General features: G+C 26.7%; 2 protein-coding genes across 4 annotated transcripts in view; one reads left to right on the top strand and one right to left on the bottom strand.

The window, feature by feature from the left end:
* Positions 1–956: 956 nt before the first annotated feature.
* On the bottom strand, positions 957–20,289 carry LOC122503713. The gene is made up of 6 exons (XM_043614372.1): positions 19,890–20,289; positions 9,861–9,963; positions 7,480–7,710; positions 6,867–7,136; positions 6,593–6,683; positions 957–2,448 (listed from the first exon to the last, which is right to left on the bottom strand). The coding sequence occupies exons 1-6, from the start codon at positions 19,898–19,900 to the stop codon at positions 1,175–1,177; spliced, it is 1,980 nt and encodes a 659-aa protein (XP_043470307.1). The 5' UTR covers positions 19,901–20,289; the 3' UTR covers positions 957–1,174.
* Positions 4,892–22,290, top strand: part of LOC122503714 (meiotic recombination protein W68) — a 176,184-nt gene continuing 158,785 nt past the window's right edge. The window contains exons 1-3 of one of the 3 annotated variants that reach the window (XM_043614373.1): positions 4,892–4,915; positions 5,343–5,503; positions 5,591–5,683. The gene's annotated coding sequence lies outside the window, so the exon portion shown is untranslated. Of the gene's footprint in view, positions 4,985–5,028; positions 5,504–5,590; positions 5,711–22,290 lie in introns of those variants that run through there. The other 2 variants (XM_043614374.1, XM_043614375.1) reach the window with 2 other exon arrangements.

The following is a 22,290-nucleotide window of genomic DNA, read 5'->3' as shown; positions in this document are numbered from 1 at the left end:
AATTTAGAAGAATCCAATTGTTTTTATTCTTATATAATATTAATAAAATTCTTCACAGGAATTCAATTATTTTCAATACAATTTAAAAAAAATTTCTCTAAAGAATTTAATAATTTTTACAAAATTTCCAAAAAATTCTTCAAAGCAATTAAATTATTTTCAAAAAATTTAAACAAATTCTAGGCAAAAAAAAACTAATAAGTTTTTAATTAGTAAAAATTTGAACTAATTAAAACAAAAGTGATATGAATGTCTAAAAATTAATTGTTTAATCCAACATAGAACAAGACATGAAAATAAATAAAATTCTGTTTTTCTTAGAAAACAAATGTTTAAAAAACAGTATTTTGTATTAATATTAATTAGTTTTTCTAGTATGAATGAGTAAATATTTTTATATTTTTACATTAAAAATTCTGAAAAAGTTACATTTTGGTAACATTTTTATTCCAATTTTTTTTTAAATTACTTTTTATTTATAAATATATATTGAATTAAAAAATCTTCAAATTATATAAATTTCATGAAATTAAATTTTAAACAAGTGGATTTCAAAAATATTTTAGTGAAGTTTTTTTTAAATAAATACTTGAATTCTTAAGGAACTTTCTTAAAAATAAGTGAATTAGAAAAGAATTTTTGTTAAAAATTCTAGAAAACAATGCAATTGAAATCTTGAAAATAATTCTAGATAATTATTCTTATAAATAATTATTGAATTTCAACTGATTTAAAATAAGCTTTTTAAAATTTGAATAAATGTGTAAAAATAAAAATGATTAAATAGATATTTTTAAAAAACAGATAAATGTTGACGTTTAGAATAATTTTAAAACTATTAAGATATTAAAATAAATGTATGAAAAATATCGTTCGTAACTAGTGCTAGCAGTTGCTAATTTTTGAACGAGCACTTTTTTTGGAACAAACTGTTAGGAAATATACTATTTTGTGTATCTAATTATTATTTTTAGAGTGAATGAAAATAATCTTTAGGGTCCAGTTCTGTCTGTCCATCAGGAAAAAATAAAATCGCATTTTTATGGCAATCTTGAAAAGAGTGCAAAAGGAAAGGTAAAAAGAAATTTTTTCTAAATTTAAAAACTTAATTTTTTTGTGTGCAACTAACAATATTTTATTTTATAATACACAGGTAAAAATAAAAGATATACACCTAATGATTGGGAACATAATTCTGACCAGTTTGGGAGCAATTGGAGAGAATTGCCGACGTCGTCTCGTCATTGCCGGAACTGGAGAACATACTAACGAGAGTATAATCGACGAAAGGCGGTAATTCGAGATCAGTGACATCGTCATAATTCACCGAATGATTATTATTCACTGCCACCTGTGGGATTCTCGTGTCCAAAACTTCGCAAGTATATTGACAACGATCCTGACTGGGATAGAAGTATGGCTCGGGACTATTTTGCGAATGTATCGTCGACTCGGTTACACTCTGCTCTGAGAAGAGTCGTTCGATAACCGCGGGATTTTGCTCGTAATTCAAACGATCATGATTATGGGGTGAACGATTCGCTGGACTCTTCGTCACTGGCTCAATGACTTGATAGCTAGTGAAACTGGAGAAATTTGAATTATTCTCCGCACTTGGCGAGCGACTAGCTTGAAGTTGATCGATTGATTGTGCTTTGAGATCGTCTGGCTTTTGGAATACGAAGGTGTTCCTTTCGTCAATGAGATTTTCCTTTGGGGAATCGAAACTCGAGAAATTAACTCGATCCTCCTGACACCAGAAGTTGGTTTGATTATCGTCATTTTTTCTGCTATCGAAATCCTTTTGACTCTGGGTGCGAGGATAGGAGGGATAATTTATTGCCCCATCGAGGGAATTATTTTGATTTGCATCCTTTGTCATGGGGTAACAATTGTTCATTGAACGGCGATTTGATTCGAAATTCTTTTCAGCGTCGAAATTGTGGAGTTGAAGTCTGTCTTCTTGTTGATGGGGAAGACTCAAGTGGCTGCTGCTCGAGTCCTCGCTGAGAAATTGGGTCCAATAATTGTCCTGATTCTCTTGCTTCATTTCGTATTTGATGGTACCGCTGCCGAGGTCGAGTAAGGTTGATGGCGATCGAGCAACGTCCTGTGCATTCATGGGAAAATCAGGTCGTAAAGGTTGATCCAATTGGAAGATTTCTTCGGGTTGAAAGAGATCGCCAGTGAACGCTGGGAAATCGGGATACGCTGCCTCCTGGGGAACTTGACTTGGGAGAGTGTATCCTAGAGTGTTCTCGTGAGATTGAACTTGATCCTGCATCCAGTAAGGAGTATCTGTGGTGACTGGTTGTTGATTGTAAATTCCTGTGTTCTGATGATGATGGTGGTGATGATGGTGATGATGATGATGAGAGGATGGATAAGACGGCTGGCTTGATTGAAGTCCACAGACACATTCGAATGGTGGACAGGAACAAGAGTATTCTGAAACAAAAAAAATTTTGCCAAAATTAATTTATTGTCTCTACGGATTTTTTAATTTATTTCTAAGTAAATTATTTTCTAAATATAAAACTACTGTAAATACAATAAATATTCGTTGTTATTATTATATATTATCCTTCTAATAATATATTATTAATTGGTAATTGACAATAATTAATAACATGTAATATTAATTGTTTTTAATAATTATTTTTAGTAATAAAAAAATAATAAATAAAATTCATAAAGAATTTATAATTTAATTAGCAATACTTAATTAAATATTTATTATAATGTAATAAATTAGTTCTGATTAGTAAATAAATTTAAATTATTTTAGAATTGTATTTTTCGTATTTTTATATTATTTATTGTAATTTTGAATTAATTCAAATTTAATTAAATTGAAATAAATTCAATTTAATAGAAATAATAAATTAAATTCACTAAAAATTATAAATTAAATTTGTCATTTTTTTGGAATAGTTATATTTTAATTTAATTAGTTAAATTTCTTCCAATTTCATATATTTAATTTTCTGATCTTTTGAATTTTTTATTAATTAAATTTTGTTATTTATTAAATTCTGTCATGAATCATTTAATTTTAAAAAGATTAATTATTCTGTCATTTAATTATATAATCCATTAAATTTCAATCGGCAGTAAAATAAAATAAAAAAATAATAATCAATAAATATAATAAATAATAATAATAATTATTATTATTATTAACTATAATAATCGTCTTATTCATTCTTTCATTCTGTCCACACCTGAAGTTAGTTTTTGTGTATTCTATTGTTTTTTTTTCTTTAAAAAAAATTTGTTTTGACACATCGAAAATATGCAGTAGGTATTTTTTCATGATTCATAATGAAAATAATATTAGAAATTAGAAAATTTAAAAAAAAAATTATGATTAACAAATGAAAAATTTACCCATTTTGTTTGTTATATGCTTTTTTATAACAAATTTCGTTTGACTAATCTAAATTATGCAAATTTTTCTCTTGTTTATTTATAAAAAATAGAAAATTTGTTCAAAAATTATGATTAAGAAATAGTATAAATAAATACCCATTTTATGCATAATTTTTATTTCTCAATAACAATATTGTTCACAAACTCATTCTTTTATTTTGGGAAAAAAAACATTACGTATTCCCGTTTCTTAATATTTTTGTAGAAAATTTTCAATTTTCATAAGGGAATAATTTACATTATTTCAATTTTTTAATTACAATTGTTTTAATAAAATTCAAAGTTTTCTTAAAAAATAAATGAAACAAATGTTTATAAATTATGTTTGTCAATTAAAAATTTTCATTAAAAATGAAAATTTTTGAATTTTTAGAAAATAAAGGAAAAAATTTTACTCAAAAAAAAATGTTCCGTTACATTTTTAAGAATTTTTTTAATTTTAAAATTATTCAAAAACATCAATAATTTCTTTTTTAAATAAATATTTAATTATTATTATTATTTTTCCACGGGAATTAAGACATTAAAAAATTCCAAATTCAAACCTTTTTGAAATTAAACAACTGATTATAATAGTATTTTGTTATAAAACATGAAGATATAGATTGCTCCGAGTCGAAGACTCGGAGTGATCGATTTCTTCATGTTTTATAATAATTTGTAATAATTAAAAATTTATGAAAATAATTAAATTAATGCGAAAAAATTTATAAAAAATTGTAAATAATTGAATTCCTGTGGAATTTTTCATATTTTTGACAATAATTAAATGTTTGTGTACGATTTTATTAAATTTTTTTTTAAATAATTGAATTTTTCTCGGAAAATTTAATTAATAAATAGTAGATATTGAAAATAATTGAAATTAGGACAAGAATTTTATTGTCATTTTTGAAAATAATTGAACTTTGGGGAAAAATTTTGTTATTTACAAAGATAATTGGGATTTTGACGAGAATTTTTTTTTAATTTTAAACATAATTTATTTTTATGAGAAGCCGCGCGCTTTAGCGCCCGAATTGTTGCTAGTATATAATAGGTAATAATAATAATAATGATAATAATAATAATAATAATAATAATAATAATAATAATAATAATAATAATAATAATAATAGGTAATAATAATAATAATAATAATAATAATAATAATAATAATAATAATAATAATAATAATAAATGAATAAATAAAAAATACATTAAATAAATTCTGTATTTATTGAAAATTTGTAATGAATTATTTAATAAAGTACAGTTTTCATTATTTTTTCCAATTATTAATATCTATTCAAAAATGCTACTAAACGTTTTTTTAAAAATTTGTTTATAAAATTATTATTTTCGTTTTTAATAATTTGAAATTTGAATTTAGTACATGACAGTGCCGCGCGGGGCGCTTTAAAAAAATTTCAAACTGAGCGCCAGTTTCCCGCTGAAACCCGCCGGTCTTGTTGTCACTCCCGGCATTCCCTGTTCGAGCATCGTAAGTGATAGCACTCTGCGTATTAATTGATAGTTTAAAGTTAACAAAATACTTTGCAATTGTTCTCGTGTATGTTAATTATCAAAGAAAACATTTATTTTTCATTTACAAAAACAATTAAACTTAATCATTGCTTAAATTTAGTGAAAACTAAAAATATTTGTGAACTTTACATTTTTAGGTTATGTTTTTTTGTCATTCAGTTTTTCATGAAAATCATTTGTAATTTTTATCAACTATTTGCATTTAATTAAAGTAATTGTTGCAAATTTCGTAATTTTCGTATTAATTGATAAAAAGTGGGATAAATAATAATGGATGTTGCAGGATTTTGAATTGCAATATACGCGCAAAGTATTATCACTCGCGGTTGCCATTAGTCAGGGGCTGGTGGAAGAAATCATGTGTATTTTTTTGTTTGTTAAAGAGTTAGAGTTAATTCGATAATTAGTGCATATTGTCATGAAAATAGTAGAGATTTCTTTGTTTTCGAGTATTTTCAATTGTTTGTAATAATAAATATAGTTTTGAGAAACTTTGTGAATTTCGAGTCAGTGTTAAAGTAAAATTCTGGAAATTTTTCTACACGTTAGTATTATTGTTTTTGTAACCGCCATTTTTATGTTAATATCTTTAATATTTTTCCGAAATTCAATGTAAAATTATATGTTTCAGCTACTTTGTTGACTTCAATAATCAATTGTCAGGATTTGACCAATATAGAAGGCTAATTTCAAGTTGACAACTGTTCATAAATTGGAAGATAAGGTAAATTTTGTTGATTGTACCGGAAAAGTAAGTTCTTTTATTCAGATAGTGGTAATTGTTTTTTGTCTATATTCTTTATTTATGTGTCCTCTACTTATATTTTTCTTAAGCAAACCCCTCCCCCCTTACAAATGCGGTAAATAATTTTATGTAATCCGAATTATATTTATTTATATTAAAAAATGAAACATGCCTATTTATTATTTGTTGATATAAACATATTAGCAAATAAATTTATATTCGTTGAATTTTATTCATAATTTTAGGAGGTTATGTTTTATCATTTTTAAATTTTGTTAGAAAAACTTGAACATTTTTAGCATTATTGTTAAATTTCATAAAATGTTTTAAATTTTCACTATATAATTGGTTTTTATAATAGACACGCGAGCGTATATGTCTTAATTTCTTTACTTAAAAATGGATACACAAATTTATACGTTTAGAATATATATTTAAAATTACATTTTAAAGTATTAAATATTCAATTATTTTTATTATTTTCTTATAGTATTATTATATTTTACTACTATTATTTATTATATTTTTATAAATAAATAAATTGGTTGATTAAAAATTTATTAATTAAATGTTAAAAAAATATTTATTAAAATTTTTTTAAAACAATTAGGCGATATATAAATTAAATCAGATAAGTAAAATTGAAAAATATAGAATGAAGAAACAAATTTTCTTAATTTAACCTCTGTATGTACATATAATTCGTGTTAAAAATATTTTCATGTGTTTTAATTTAATTTGATTTACAAATTTACATTTATAAATTTATAAATTACAAAAGAATTGAATTTAATTTCAATTAAACATAAAGATTACATAAATATTTGCAAGGGGTTTAAATTGGCAACAAATTAAAATACAATTATATACTTTAAAAAATATACTAACCTTTATTAGAAATAAGAGGAGGAGGCTGAGGTGTTCTTGGTATTTCCATTGGCTCTGAGCTCGGCCTCTTTGTACCTCTCAAGGACATTATCTGTAATAATAATTATTAATTAAAATAAAAATATCAATTTTTCAAGAATTATAATTGATAATTACAATCGGAAATAATAATTTTACAATTATAAATTATAATTCAAAATATAAATTTATATTCCAATAAAGTTTTATTTCTTCTTGGCGTAATTTCTCGGTTAATTATTAAAATTCTTTTTACCTTCGTGCCCAAAGCTGCTTCTCTCGCTAACATAACAGCTAAACCCCTCACTCTTCTACCAGCACCAACACTTCTTCTCGCTTCTGAAGTTGATTTCGCTTCTGGTTTTGGATGATCATGTTGTCCTTTGGCTTGAAAAAATATTGCATGCTCCGTATGTCTCCAGAAATGAGTTACTGGATAACCGCAATGTCCACGACATGAAAGAATTTCCAGTCTTCCTGTACATTGTCTATTTGGACAAGGTTTTCCCTGTTGCTTCTTCCTCGCCTAAAATTAAAATAATTTCTCAATTAATCTTCAAATCTTTTGCTTCTTTTCTACTCGCTTTTAATTTTTATACTTTGCGCTTGAATTGGTTTGATTGAATTTCATTTTCTTGCCTATATTGCAATGGAAAAAAGAAGATGTGTCTCTGAAATTATTTTTATCTCTAATGCGTGATCTTGTTTCGTAGGGAAAGATGATGATATTTGTACAACCAGTTTGGAGTGAAGTAAATTAGTATTTCTTTATCAGTAAGAGTCAACGCACTTGTATAATATAATGCTGAGGGGCAAGATGATGATGATAATGATGAGATCTTAACAAGAGGATCGTAAATGCTTCGTACCTTGTCACAAATTGCAGGTCGAAGATGTACTCTGTTGCCTCCAGGGAGAATGCAACTTTGCGAACAAACTAGAACTCCTAGGCATGATTTCTTGAGGATGCTCACATTGTGATTGTTCGTATTTCTCATTGCCCAGCCGGAAGCGTGTCTTCTCGCTTCTTCGCAATCTGGACCATAGACTCGTCTCACGTGACCGTCAGCCCACTCGCACCATGGATCATACTCAATGACCTTGAATTTAAATTATCATTTATTAACCATGTTGTCTTAGTTTTTGCTAAAATTATCTCAAAGATTCGAAATCTTTATTTTATTTTTAGTATTTTTATTATATTTTTTTACATTCTCGTCACAAGAGAAAGTACTAGAATAGATATAAGTTTAGATATTTCAATTTCAATACATTTATACATACAGAAAAAAAAATATTTGAATCAAACTCTAGACTAAATTTTTATTTGTTTTAAATAACTTTTGTTTCAAATTTAATAAAAATTGAATAAAAATTTTATTTATTTTTATAACCGAAATTTTTAACTACATCAAGAAAATATTTTGAATATTCCATAAAATTACTTTTATAATAGTAATTTTGTGAAGAATTCAAAATAAAGTGGGTCGGAAAATGTTTCGACTCCTTTTGAATGTTTATTTTTTTTAAAAACATGAAGACTTTGAAATTAATGCGTAATTTTGTACAAAATATATTTTTTGTACACACGAAAAAATGTGTAAATGAAAAATTTAATTTTTTACTATTGTAGAAGTTTTTTTTTGAAAAAACAATTTTATGATTTGAAGAAATATTTAAATTTTTTTTAATTTAATTATTTATTTACTTATTTTTGTCTTTAAATAATTGAATTCTCGTAGAATTTCGTAAAATTGAATTGCAAACAAATAGATTTGAAAATTCTCTAGGAACTTTTGCAAAAATTATTAAAAATAAGTGATAATTGTTAATTTATTTTTTTCGAAGAATTGTAATAACATTTTTAAAATAATTACAGTCAGGTCTCGTCAAGTGACGTACATTTCTTTTAAATAATTGAAATCCTGTGAAGAATTTTATTACTCATGAAAATAATTGAATTCTTGCAACGAATTTTATTACATTTTTTTTAAATAATTGAATTCTTTTGAGAAATTTTATTAAAATAGTAGATTTTAAGAATATTTTAATTTCAGCGAAGAATTTAATTTATTTGTGAAATGTAATTGAATTCTTGCAAAAAATTTTTGAAAATAATTACATTTTTCGAGGAATTTATTTAAAATTGAATTAAAAATAATTGAAATCCTGTGAAGAATTTTATTATTTATGAAAATAATTGAATTCTTACAATGAATTTTATTATTTATGAAAATAATTGAATTCTTACAATGAATTTTATTACATTTTTTAAATAATCCTCGAACCCTGCATGATTGTAGCAGGGAGAGTACAATAAATATATACATGGAAATTTAAATTATTATAAAACATGAAGACATCCATCACTCCGAGTCTTCGACTCGGAGTGATTCATTTCTTCATGTTTTATAATAATATTCTAAAGAGTTATTGAATTTCCTATATGGAAAAATAATGATTAAATATTTATTTTAAATAAAACTATTGATGTTTTTGTATAATTTTACAATTAGAGAAATTCGTAATTTAATTTTTAGAGTAAATCAAAATATTCTTTATGGTCAGGGGAAAAGTCAAAATTTTGTCTGGAAATCAGGGAAAAACAAAATTAATTTTTTGTGGCAACCCTGTAAATGTTTGTTAAGTTTAATTATTATTTATTATTTGTAATAATTAATTATAAGACATACTAGGTAATTTATATTTGTTTATGAAAATGTTATTATTTGAAATTAGTGAATAACAATAGTATTTTTAGTATTTTTAGCCTAAAAACAATTTTATAAATCAAATTTTTTATTTATCAATTCTTTTTAAATAAAAATATAAATTTTCTTCAAAATTAAGCATTAACTTCAAAGTCTACTAATTTTTTTAGGATAAATAAAATTTCAAAAAGGCTCAAAATATTTTTTTGACTTATTTTTATTTCATGATCATTGAATTTCTCAAAAAAAAGTACCAAAAATAAATTTTATTGACTATTTAAAATATTTTCTTGTTATAGTTAAAAATATCGGTGAAATAAATAACTCTCTGAGACAAATAAGACTATTATTTAACTTAAGTAAATTATATTCAATTCAAATAAGAATTTTTTCTGGAAATATAGATAATTTGATCTTCGAAAAAATCTTTTTTCATTTTTTTCTATATTCTTTGTGGTTGAAAAATGAACTAGAGAGACATAAATCTAAAATGGTTTTAATTTTAGAAAAATAAAATTATCCTTTATAAAATATCTCACCCTGGGGACATTTGGATCATTGATATCCCACTCTTGATGAGGATGTTGCTGTTGCTGAGTACCGGCAACAGTCGCTGACATTGTCGGCGAACCCACACGGCTCCTATAAAGTTAAAAAAGAAAATTAAAAATTTTTCCCTTTAAAATTATTTGAAATTTTCGAAAATTTCTTTTTAATACCATTTTTCATCAATTGGACAAATTTGAAAATTCAAATTTCTAAAATCATTCTTCTTTTATTTTCTTAAAATTCATATCATTTTTTTAAAATTCATAAAATTATTTTTTTGAAATTCCTGAACTCTTAGTAAAATTTTAAATTGATTGTAATTAAAAAATAATATTTTTTGTAAAAATTCTTTTTTCCATGGGTGAATTGATAATTTTGCGCATACATCGGGAATAAAGTGAGAGTTTGAAATTCGTTTAAGAGAATACGAATGGGATACATCGATTTCCACTGACAAAACTAATTGGCATTCGTGTAAAGACATTAATATTATTTTCGTCGAGTTTCACGCGCGCCAGACAATCCATATTCGAACGAAGGAAAAGAAATGTGTGTGTTTGTGTTTCGCTTCAAACACACGCACAAGATTTATTCCTATGGGGAGAGGAAAGGGGGGACGCCTACCGGGCAAAAAGTCGCGCAATGCGTTTGTATATACATACATAAGCAACAAATTATTATTCAAAATTTAATTGACACGCGGTGGGCGACGGTAAACGGTTCGAGATGCGCCACGTAAATGGAAAGTTTACCGGGGCGCGAAACAAGAGCCACCTGGAGCGTTTTACGAATCTAAATTTTCTCCTCCTCCTCCTCTTTTCTTCTTCTTCTTCTTCATCATCATACCTCTCGAAGATTCATCATTAATTTCATTGATTGCATATATATACACAGAATATCGAGAAAATATCACTTGTAATAAGTTCAATATGTCTTCGTCACATCTTATTTGAAAATTTTAATTCGAAAAAATCAATTTGTTAAATTGAATTTGAACAATCCGATTTGTTAAATTAAACTCGAAAAATTCAATTTGTTAAATTAAACTCGAAAAATTAAATTGGTTAAATTCAACTTGTAAAATTCAATTTGTTAAATTAAACTTGAAAAATTGAATTTCAAGGAATGACTGTCAGCGATAAATTTTATGCAAAAGAGAATTTATTTTATGATACATTCATCATTATTGAAAATTTGAAAAGTATTTTCATAATTTATTATTTTAATTTGTTTACTTCTGTTAATAATTCGCCGATGTATGTTTTCAATTTGAATATTGTTTTATTAAACAATTTTTGTAAAATATAATTTATTGTACACCCAAAAAAAGATATATTTGACCCGAAGTCAACTAGACTTCTTATTTGTTTCAAATAAATTTTATTTTGTTAGAAATTAATAAAATTTTATTTGGACCAAATTCAAGTTTTATTTATTTGCAATAAAATTTTTATTTAAAACAAATGATTAAAAATTTTTCTCTGGGTGTAGAAAATATGAAAACAGTATAATAGTACCTATTTATGTTTTTTATTTAAAAACTTAAATTTTTAGGTATTAAAAAATGAATTATGCAGTTTTTATTTCTTGAAAAAATAAAAAATAGATAATAATAAATTTTAATTAAGAAGAGAGAAATTTATGAACGAAAAATTGTATTATTTTCTGTTTCTTTCAATCTTTCTTGTCAAAATTTCAATTATCTTTATAAATAATAAAATTCAATTATTTTCAAAAATTTCAATAAAATTCTTGGCAAAAATTCAATTGTTTTCAAAAATTTTAATAAAATTTTTAGTAAAATTTCAATTATTTCCAACAATTTGCCCCGATTCAATGCTTTTTAATACCTATACTTACTATTTTAACAAAATTTTTCGCAAAGGAATTCAATTATTTAAAAAAAAATTTAATAAAATTCTACATTTAATTATTTTCATAAATAATAAAAAATTTAACAGGAATTCAATTATTTAGAAATTGTTTATAAATTTCTTCGCAATAATTTTCATAAATAATAAAATTATTTTTAGAAATTCAATTATTTACATAAATATAATAAAACTCATCGCAGAATTTCAATTATTTTTAATACAATTTTAATCGAATTCCTCGAAAAACTCTTAACAATTTTATTAAAATTCGTCAAAAGAATTCAATTATTTAAAAATTTGTAAATTAAACTCTTATTACACTGTGCAACAATTTTCGGTTTATTGTTTCTTTCCCAAATAAGTGTAGGCTTAAATTGAAGTAGATGTATGCAATAATGAAACCCCAAAAGGATTTTGCAAACTTAGTTCATTTCATATTTTTATGAAATTTTAAAGTTCATGTTACAATTTGTGATATTTTTAAAAAATCTTGCACCTTTTGTGATATATAATTTTAAAAATAGATTGTTAAAAAAATGGTTTTGAATATTTTTTTCTTGGAAAAATTGTTAAACAATTTAAATATTATTATTTATTTACATTATGGTTATAAAAAAATTGTTTAAAAAATACAGAAAAATTCGATAAATTAGCTTTTATAAACACTTTTCCAATTAAGTACTATAATTACACCTTTTTAATTAGAATTTATTTAATACTTATATTTTACTCATTACTTAATTCATATTTCTACTTAAATATAGCAAAAGATTGAAAATTTTTGAAAATTTCACAAAAATGACCATAAGTTCAAAGGTTTATAAAAAATAAATTTGAGCTACATTTCAAAAATCCTTGGAGGGTTAAATTACTGTTTATTTGTACTATCATTTAGCACTAGAGCGCACCGGGAAAGAAAAATGTGTCGCACAGTGTTATAAGAATTCAATTTTGAATTTCAAGTTTTTATTTTCTAATATATATTTAATTGAAGAATTTTTAAATAATCAAAATTTTGTAAAATTGAATTGTAAACAAATGGATTTGAAAATTCTTAAAGAATTTTTTCCAAAAGTATTAAAAATAATTGATTGAAAAAAGAATTTTAGTTAAAAATTCTAGAAAATAATTGAATTGAAATGATGAAAATAATTTTGATCTTAATACATATGGAAAAATAATAATGATTGAATATTTCCTAATTTAAATAAAACTATTGATGAAAAAGTCAAAATTTTTGTTCATAAAATACATATCATGAAAATTCACAACCTTTATAATAAACGATTCAAAATAAATATTTCCCAGAAAAAAATAAGTCATTTTGTCTAAAATTTTTAGAAAAAACTCTTTGTTGCATACAAAAGTTTATAAAAATTTGCTTGGAAAAATTGGTATAAATCATCATCCTTGATGATAAACGTTATGAGCTTCTCGGCAAAGTTATAAAATTGGAATGAAATTCGCGCAGTGATTTTTGCAATTGAAGGACTTAATATATAAACGAAGGTCTAATTTAACATTGCGCAATCACTTACGACGTGTCGCGCGCAGGAATCGAGATAAAATCCCGATTTATGGTACGCACCGGTCGTACCTTGTATTATACTTATGGGTGCTCGTGGGTGGCCTGACAAGATGTTCGCCAACTTCCCGGAATTCTTGTAGTCACCAGATTCGCGTATTCGGACAATGATACCAGATCAATTGACCGAATGGCGCGAGAATAATTGATAAAAATCAATTTCTCCCTCTACTTCTGTCAAAAGTTTATTCATTACATTATATTCTGTTAGTTTTCGCCGATGACACTATACTTTCGCTCATTTGTATACAAAATTTATTCCAAAAACATTTTGTTGCTTTTAATTAAAAATCCAATTAAAATCGAAGCTGTGCTTTTGATTTTCTGTTTGATATTTTTATTACTTTTTGAATTTGAATTTTATTGCAAAATATGTGACGCGCTCTGAAGAAAAAGGTGAATAGAAGCAAAAAATTTGATGTTATGTCTGCAATTTTAGGAATGAAAATACACAAAAGGAATTAATTTTTAAAAACCATTGATGTTTAAGTCTTCATTATACATATCATTTAATTAATAAAAACTGATTTTAGTTTTAAATTAAAGGCAGAAAATTTTAATGAAGGTAAAAGAACACAAACATAACCTTCAAATAATTTGCTTCTCAGGTGATGTACAGAGTGCGTTGTGCGTCACTTATTGCTTTTTTTATAATTAGAAAATTTATTTTTAAGTAAATGTTCAATTACAATATAATATTTTTCATTTCTGGTTCGTAATTTTAAAAAATTCTTATAGGTTCAAAAAAGTATTTCGTTCATTCGAACGTTGAAAGCTGTATAGGGAAATGTGCGATTGATTGCAAAAATGTAAAAGTGTTGATTAGAATTAGGAGTCCTTTTGTGGTCAAGTAGGGTCAAAAATTTTGTGTACATAAACATTACTCTTGACAAAAGTCATTGACCATTATGAATGGCATGCAGATGGAAAAACGCCCACCCGAAATCGTTTTCAACCTGCCCGGGAGAGAAAGATTAACGATGGGGCGCAGTTTCCATTGAGTGTATATTTAAGAAAAGTTTTCGTATTTTTCAAATAATTTCAATGCTTTTTCCTTGAAAAAATTTTTCAAATACTACTTCTTCTTCTCCTTTTTATATTAGTCTTTTCAATACTTTTCTTGACAATATATCCTCTTCTATATCATTTTTTGTACAAAATCAAAAGTATATATAGTTTGAAGAAAAATCTGGATTTTTCCAGTATAGGAGATTATTTTGTGATGCCCTTTGTCTAGGTCGATGTGAAAAAAATTGAACTTCAACCCACGATCATTCGGGACCACAATATTCGCGAGTTACACGTCCTTTTTGCATTTTATAGAATCGCGCGAGAACTCGGACGTTTACGATCTTCAGACACCTACTCGCAAAATTTTTCATCGTCTCTATACACCTCCTCGTCCTCGAGGTCTAGACTCTGCTTTGAAAGTCGAAAAAAAAAGAATTTCATAGCACAAAATTTTTAGTAATCACAATTTATAACCTTCATTATTTTCGACTAATAGTTCTTAGAAATATAGTTAAAGAGGATTTTAATATTCTATTTACGTATGCGTAAATAATTAATTTCATTTTTTCAGTTTGCTGATAAAAAGTTCTATAACTACATATAGATACAAAAATTTTTTAACATCAAACTAAAAATTAAATTAAAGTATAATTTAAAACAAATATAATTCATCTGAGTCAAGTAAAAGTATAATTATATTCTTTTACAAAGCGTACGAAATTATTTGTTTTAAATAAAAATTTTATTTAGGACAAATAAAATTTATTTGAAAAAGAAATAATTAAGTTGGCCTACATTTTTTATTTGTGTCAAATAAATTTTATTTTATTTAAATACAATTTGTTTAATTTAAAAAAATTATATTTGGTTTAAATAAAATTTTCCTCTGGGAGTAGAAAGATTAGTATGACTGTGGCATAAATAAATTTATTTAACTCAAGTATATTATTACTTAATTTAAATAAAACATTTCTCTGAGTGTAATTTTTTTAATTTTTTCATTCTAATCGCAGAATTATTAATTGTTTAGCAATAAGCAATTTCATAAATAATAAAAACTGTTTGTTAAAAGTCGTATTTCTGTAATTGAAAAAAAAATCTTCCTGAAACTTTTATACAGTATTTTTTAGCACAAACTAAATTTTTACTCTCTAAATTTGAATTATAATAGTGATTGACTTTTTGCTTTGAGTTAGTAAATTTTGTTTTATTAAAAAAATTAGTAGAAAATTACTATTTATTATAGTAAAATTTATTAATTCAAAAGCAAAAATTCAGACCCTAATTCAAATTAGTAAATTTTACTATTAGTCAATTATTTTTTACTAATTTTTTTAGTAAAATTTACTTTTTTTTCACTTAGAAAAATTTTACTAATAAATTAGTAGAAAGTACTATTATTTATTTAGAGAATACTATAATAAATTAGAAGAAAGTATTATTATTTATTTAGAAATTATTATAATAAATTAGTAGAAATTATTATTTATTAGTAAAATTTACTAATTCAAAAGCAAAAAGTCAGTCACTGATTCAAATTATTAAACATTTTTACTAATTCAAATTTAGAGAGCAGAAATATTTCTTTCCTATATAGATAATTATTAACAAATGTTTTACTAGAAGTTTTCTCATCCTTTAAAATTCTTTGCTGACCTTTTTGTTGGTACAGACAGGAAAACATGATTACCGGCAAGTCTTTATTTATAATTATAAAAATTATTAAATATTTGACTTTTGTCATTTTTATTATGTTATTGACTTCTCTGGATCCAAATGCGATGAGTGTTTACCAAGTGGCAATTAAATTTATAAAAAGAATTACTTTAAACCTATATACTAAACCAATAAAAACATGGTTTTAATTCACTATGAGGATCAGTAAAATTTAATTCATGAATCATCGAAGATGATGATGTTTGACGATTCATAAGAAAAAGGCTACTAAATTGAAATTTTCATTGATTTAGATCTGTGTATTAACGATAAACAATTAAGAATTCATATGAAATTTAAAAATTGAAGTCAATTTTTGTCCTTTATTATTAAAATTTATACTGTATAATTCAAAAGCGACAAAGAATTTAAAAAACTGTAACATTTTTCAAATTTACCCTTTTTCTTCTCTCTTTTTGTATATTCCTTTGGAATTTGGTAAAAATTAAATTAGATTGAAGTAAACATTTGCTAAAATGTCATCGCAGTGTATACATACAAATTCTCTATCTCTCTCTGGGGATATCTTTGACCAAAAGAGAAGGAAAGGAGAGTGTATTTGAAAAGAGAAGGAAACTGAACGGGTTGAATGATTGCCCGGATCGGTGATAAAGTCATCGCCTTTAGCACCGCGTAAGATGATACATCGGCCGGCGATGCTGAGCCAAGATTGTAGCAAGAGACGAACGCGTACACGCACACGCGCGTCTCTTGTTCGTATATAGTTTATAAAGCGCGAGTATTTACCTCCAAGCACCTAAGTCGTGGCTCGTGGTGAACCTACGAGCACGGGCCACACTTTCAGGGCTGGTCCCCCATAAATAACCTCACCCAAAAGTTCCGATTCCAAATTTTCAAACCGAAAAGAATAAATATTTTCTGGCTGTGCAAAGAATATATATATGCTTATAAATTGTTTCATTACTATGTCAATATTTTTGTTGAATGATTATTTTTTATCTTCTCTTCTTACGCAAAACTTTGAGTCTGCATAAGCAAAATTTTTTAAAGAACAAATTTTTGTAGATTTCAAATAGGGTGAAAAGCAATTTATGATTATATTTTTTCAATAATTCGTATTTGGAAGAATTAGTTTCGAAGTCTTCTTGATTATTTCGTAATTTTAATTAAAGAATAATTTACTATATAATGGAAGTATTAAAAAGGTTAATTAATAAAGTAAATGCTCTTTTCGGTTTATGAAAATTGGAACCGAATGGGAAAAGATTTTTCGATAGAGTTCACAACTGGAATTTATATTCTCGGATTAGATAGTTATCTTTTTTTTAAAATAAATTTTCCTCGCGTACACTTCGGCCCTGGTGACTTTAGATATTAAATGGAAGATATGTTCGCGACTCAAACATTAAATATCTCGAGGAGTGAGCAAAAAACCGTATACGAAGGTATTATAGCAACCAATCCTTTGCTGGTTATTCGGATCTTCGCGCGAGATTACGGAAAGAGGTTTCTGGACAAGTTAATTCTTCGAGTCCGGAACGTCATCTCAAAAGGAAACGAATAGTTATCAGGTTCAGATTAACGGGTCTCTACTATATATATATGTATATATACACAATATCCTTCTTTTCGTATACCATTAACAATTTATTTTTTTGAAAATTGCTTCGTTCTACTGCTGCGACAAATGTATATGCGCAAAGTGTTATAATAAATTTAAACGTGGGCTGCAATAATCTCTATTATTTCAAGTCGATTATTGAGTTTTGATTACCGCAGGGAATAGAAATTCAATATTTTAACCAGATTCGTATATTATAATTATTGTAAAAGGAAATCGAAAACTTTATATTCTGCGGCTTCTTCTTTTTTGGAAACTTATTTTTTTCAAACAAAATTAGTTGTAAAATTTATTGTTTTGTATTTATATCTATACAATATGAAGGGTTGAAAAATAGAGATTGGATTTTTCTTTAAAATTGAAAAAAGATAAATTATGAGTCAATGGTTAAAGTTCATGGGATCTTTTTAGGGATGTGTTGGTGAAAATCAAATAATTTCATAATTGTCATTACTCGAGACGGTCCTAGCCGTTAAACTGTCAGCTTCCATTCGGCGGGGAGATAAAGGGTCCTGCGAGCGTGGGTTCAAAGAGTTCTTCACGGTTTTAAGATTCAAGATAAAGGGGGATCGTTTTACCGGAACATTCGTTTAATCTGTCTTCGAGGTGTCGCCCTGTGTGATCAATGGCAGGGTAAACATTCTTAACCGAATTCACATACAAATCAGCGCACATAATCAATGTTTTTTGACCTCCTTTTCATCTATATCAAAACATTCCCATAATCAGTATAGTGACAGTGGAATTTGTATGAATCATCTTCTTTTTTATTCGTTGCCAGAATTTTCTTCTTCTCCCCCTCTATATTTATTCGTTGCACATAATTTCTGGTTCCTAATAATCATGTTATTCCAATTAGAATTCTGATTGTTAATTAGAAACAGTTATTTTAAACTGGAATTGAAGTAAATTTAATCAGAATTCTGACCACATTTTTTATTATAAAGAAAACATGCAAAAATATAATTCATCTTCAATTTTGTTTCAGGGAATCTGTTTGACAGGTAATACTTTTGTAGAAGAAAGTAGGGATTGAAAAAGTGTGTTGGAAGGGGAGGAATTATCAGGACAAGGAAATCGAAGATTTTAATTGATTTGAAATATTTTGTAAAATTTTGTTTGTTTTTAGGTTTACTTATAGAAATCGAAAAAAAATTAAATACTTTTGTAGAAGAAATTTTTGAAACTTCTTTTGTAGAAGAAATTGTAAATTTTGGAAGGGGGAAAATTATCAGGACAAGGATAATTTTGGAGGTCATTTGATAAGGAATATGTGAATAGCGTAATTGTTGTAGATCAAATATGGAGTTGTCGAACAAGGACGATGGGTAATTCCAGGAAAGGCACACGACTCGCGATGCCAATTCTGTAATATAATGTATATATAAATGCTGTTAGGTCCTAGGAACCCAATCGACCAATGGGGTTGGGTGATAACGCCCACACGCCAATGAGAAAGTCGTACAACGCCCACTGATTAGGTATCAGGGAAAACTATAAAAGGGGAGAAAAATCGATTCTTTAATCTTCCAGCGCACGTATATTCAGCATTGTATAGTATATATAAAGAGTATCTTTTTAATGCTTCAGGAAGTAGTCGATTGTTTCAGGAAACACCCAATTAGCCTATTGCTAATTTTCTAAATTTGCTAATCATTTAGTGTATTTGAAGTTTATTTCTGTTCTTTACTTGTTGGTAAACTATTTTCGTTCATTTATTAACAAATATTTATGATACAATTTAGTAGAAATCGCATGTTGAAATCGATTTTCAATTTTATTAGGATCTGTTTATCGAATAATCCTTTAACGGATTTTCAAAAGTAGATTTGGAATTCTGTTACAATTCAAAGAACCTAGGTTCAAAAAAATAAAATAGCAGTTTTAATTGCTGCAGATGGTAACTTCTAGAAGTGTTAGAGCCTTAGAAAGAATAGCTATTGTTAGTATATAATTGTTTTCGATTTCTGTTAGATTCGATTATTCTTCAGAAGCAGAGAAATTGCGAAACATTGTATAGCCAATCTTCTACGTCCAATTAAGATCAGTTAATCTCGTTAATTAATGACATGTTCCATTTTGCTAAGAATTCTCTGTAAAGAAGTTGCTAGAATTTTTTTTATAAACACATGCAGAAGTAAGCTTAGTAGTCAAAAGTAAAACAGCTTTTTTTTAAAAATAAATTCCAAATTTGTCCAATTTTTATTGTCATTCGATTTTAGGTAATTTTTAATAGATTGTTAATACTTACAATACCACCATAGTCGAAGCTCCTGGAAGAAAGATCACTAGACTCTTCGCTCAGTAACACCAGTGGCAGGATTTATCACAGTCCTTTTTAGGTGTAATTCTTTGGTCCTATGGTAAAACACTTCACTTGACTAGCAATTAGATAGTTCAATCATCTATCACACAAAATTTGAACAAAACTACCCTAAAATCTGTATCATGTTCACTAACTAGTTTTTAATTCACGTTTTATTTATCACGAAACTGATTGATTTTTTAGTAGCAGGATTTAATTTTTTATTTAAAATGATTACTGGGTATTTGAAAAATAGTTTGATCCTTGGAGACTTAGGAAGAATTAAAGGACGAATAGTTTATATATAGACTCGCGCTTGCGTGCGACTCAGAGTCGCGACGTAGACTGACTATCAACTTGTGAAATGGTATGAGAGCACGTTGATGGCTTGTTGTGCTCCCTCGATCGGTGTTCATAAGGACCGCCTACGGGAGTGGCTAAGTTCAACCAATCGCAGTGATACTTATTCAAGGGTGTCTAATCGTTCGAGCCACCCTCAAATCCTTGAGATAGGTGTTTGTAGTTTCTGTCAATAAAATGAATGCTGCACAATCGAAATTCACTTTTTTTTGCTTTCTCTCTCTCTTTTTCTCTTTTCGTTTTCTTGGGTCGTACATCATAAGTCGGAGCAGCCCCTTTGTTTACTCTTGCGTGGGAGACATGTCGACCCTTGAGAAATTTTTCGGATTTTCGTCTGGTGTCATTCACCTCTAGCAATAGAAAAGGCCAATTCGTTTTCAATCGAAGAGAAATAAAGAGTTTTAATCTTGTGAGAAAGAAATCTGTTAAAAATCAGTCATATATATTGATAGAGGATTCAAAGATTTCAAAAATTTGTTGATCTAAAAATGATGTATTACGGATATTTCGACACCTGAATCTTTCTGCTTAATTTAACTTTTATGTTTGTGAATCTATCATATATAATCTTTTGTGGCGAAATTTCTTTAAGGAATAAACTTTTGATGCTTTTGTGTATGGTGCAAATGTAGGGAGGGAATTTGCGATGTTTTGATGATTCTTTTATACATATCGCAATAGTATCAACACATTATCCCGACTGAGGAAGTTATCAACTCGGACCTTTGGTTATCATTCCACTTCTTAGATCAGCATTAAAAGGCCTAGTTGTCTCTTTATTTGTTAACTTAATTCGGAAATGGCTGATTCAATATATCCGTCGCAGTTTTTAAAATTTCAGAATAGTTTTTGCTGTATCTATAAATGGTTTTTCCATGTAAGTGATCTATCTCTGTTTTCGGAGAATCATCCGAGAAAGTTACGCAATTATAGTTCCAAAGAGAATGTAAAAGTTTTTTTCAAAATGATGATTTAAAGAAAGTGCGTATACAAATCGAATGAATAATGTAACTGTGCAAAGTAGTAGGATAATCAGCTGGATAATTTGAAGGGGGTGTTCCGTAGAGGAGTTGCCACTTTTCTATACCTCATGCCACTTGCTTATCCTAACTCCCTCCTCCTTTTTAGGTACCCGCATCCAAGACAACGGCCCGTTACACTTCGATCGAACTCAGAGTTCACGACGCAAACATATCTGCCAAAGTGAGGTCGTCCTCGAAATTGCAATCCGCTATTTCTCTGATTACTTGAATTACTCAAAGGAATCAGATCCGTTGAAATTCAAATTCCAGAAACTAGGTTTCTCGATATACAAAAGATGTCTTTGACGAGTATATATTGTATGCTATAAAAAAGAAATTCATATATATGATTCAAATAATCGGTTGTAGTTACAACGTATTAAAGAAATATTTACTTGAACTAATTTTCAGTTTAATTATGAATTTTTTAAATTAATTTATTTATTTTGATCAAATAGGGTTTATAGTTAAAGATCATAAAGAAAGAATGTAGATTTAATAATACTAGCTGTATAATTAATACAGTGGTTAATTAATAAAGTATAATTAATACAATAGATAATTAATAAAGAACTTAGTTAATAACATAGTTCATTAATGTAGTAATTAAATAATACAGTAGTTCATTAATATAGTAATTAATTAATACAGTAGTTCATTAACACAGTAATTAATTGAATAAAGAATAAGATGGCCTTAAAATACTTCGAGTGACTCGAATAATTTTAAAAAGTCTTTCGTATTTATACGGAAATTGGAACTCCCCTGATGGGTACAGTTCGTTCTCACCCATTTTCTATTTAGGAAACGTTTTAAAGGGATTAGTTCAAAGGATTAGATCAACAACGAAAATTAGCGCAGTTTAGGGGAAGTTGGTCAAATATAGCGAAAGGGGTTAGTGGTTTGGAGGGCATTTGTAAACTCGAAATGTGTATATACTTGGGAGTAACCGCACATGAAATCGA

Source organism: Leptopilina heterotoma, unplaced genomic scaffold (assembly GCF_015476425.1).
Source record: "Leptopilina heterotoma isolate Lh14 unplaced genomic scaffold, ASM1547642v1 Lhet_27, whole genome shotgun sequence".
In the NCBI taxonomy this organism is placed as follows: Eukaryota; Metazoa; Arthropoda; class Insecta; order Hymenoptera; family Figitidae; genus Leptopilina; species Leptopilina heterotoma.
This window is presented reverse-complemented; position numbering and strand designations above follow the sequence as displayed.

What these genes read in the sequence shown, in the direction of transcription:
- LOC122503713 (XM_043614372.1), bottom strand. An exon ending in GACCTGCAATTTGTGACAAG is followed by an intron (nt 7,137 to 7,479) that starts GTACGAAGCATT and finishes TTTTAATTTTAG; the next exon opens with GCGAGGAAGAAGCAACAGGG. An exon ending in TCCTCTTATTTCTAATAAAG is followed by an intron (nt 2,449 to 6,592) that starts GTTAGTATATTT and finishes TTTTTGTTTCAG; the next exon opens with AATACTCTTGTTCCTGTCCA.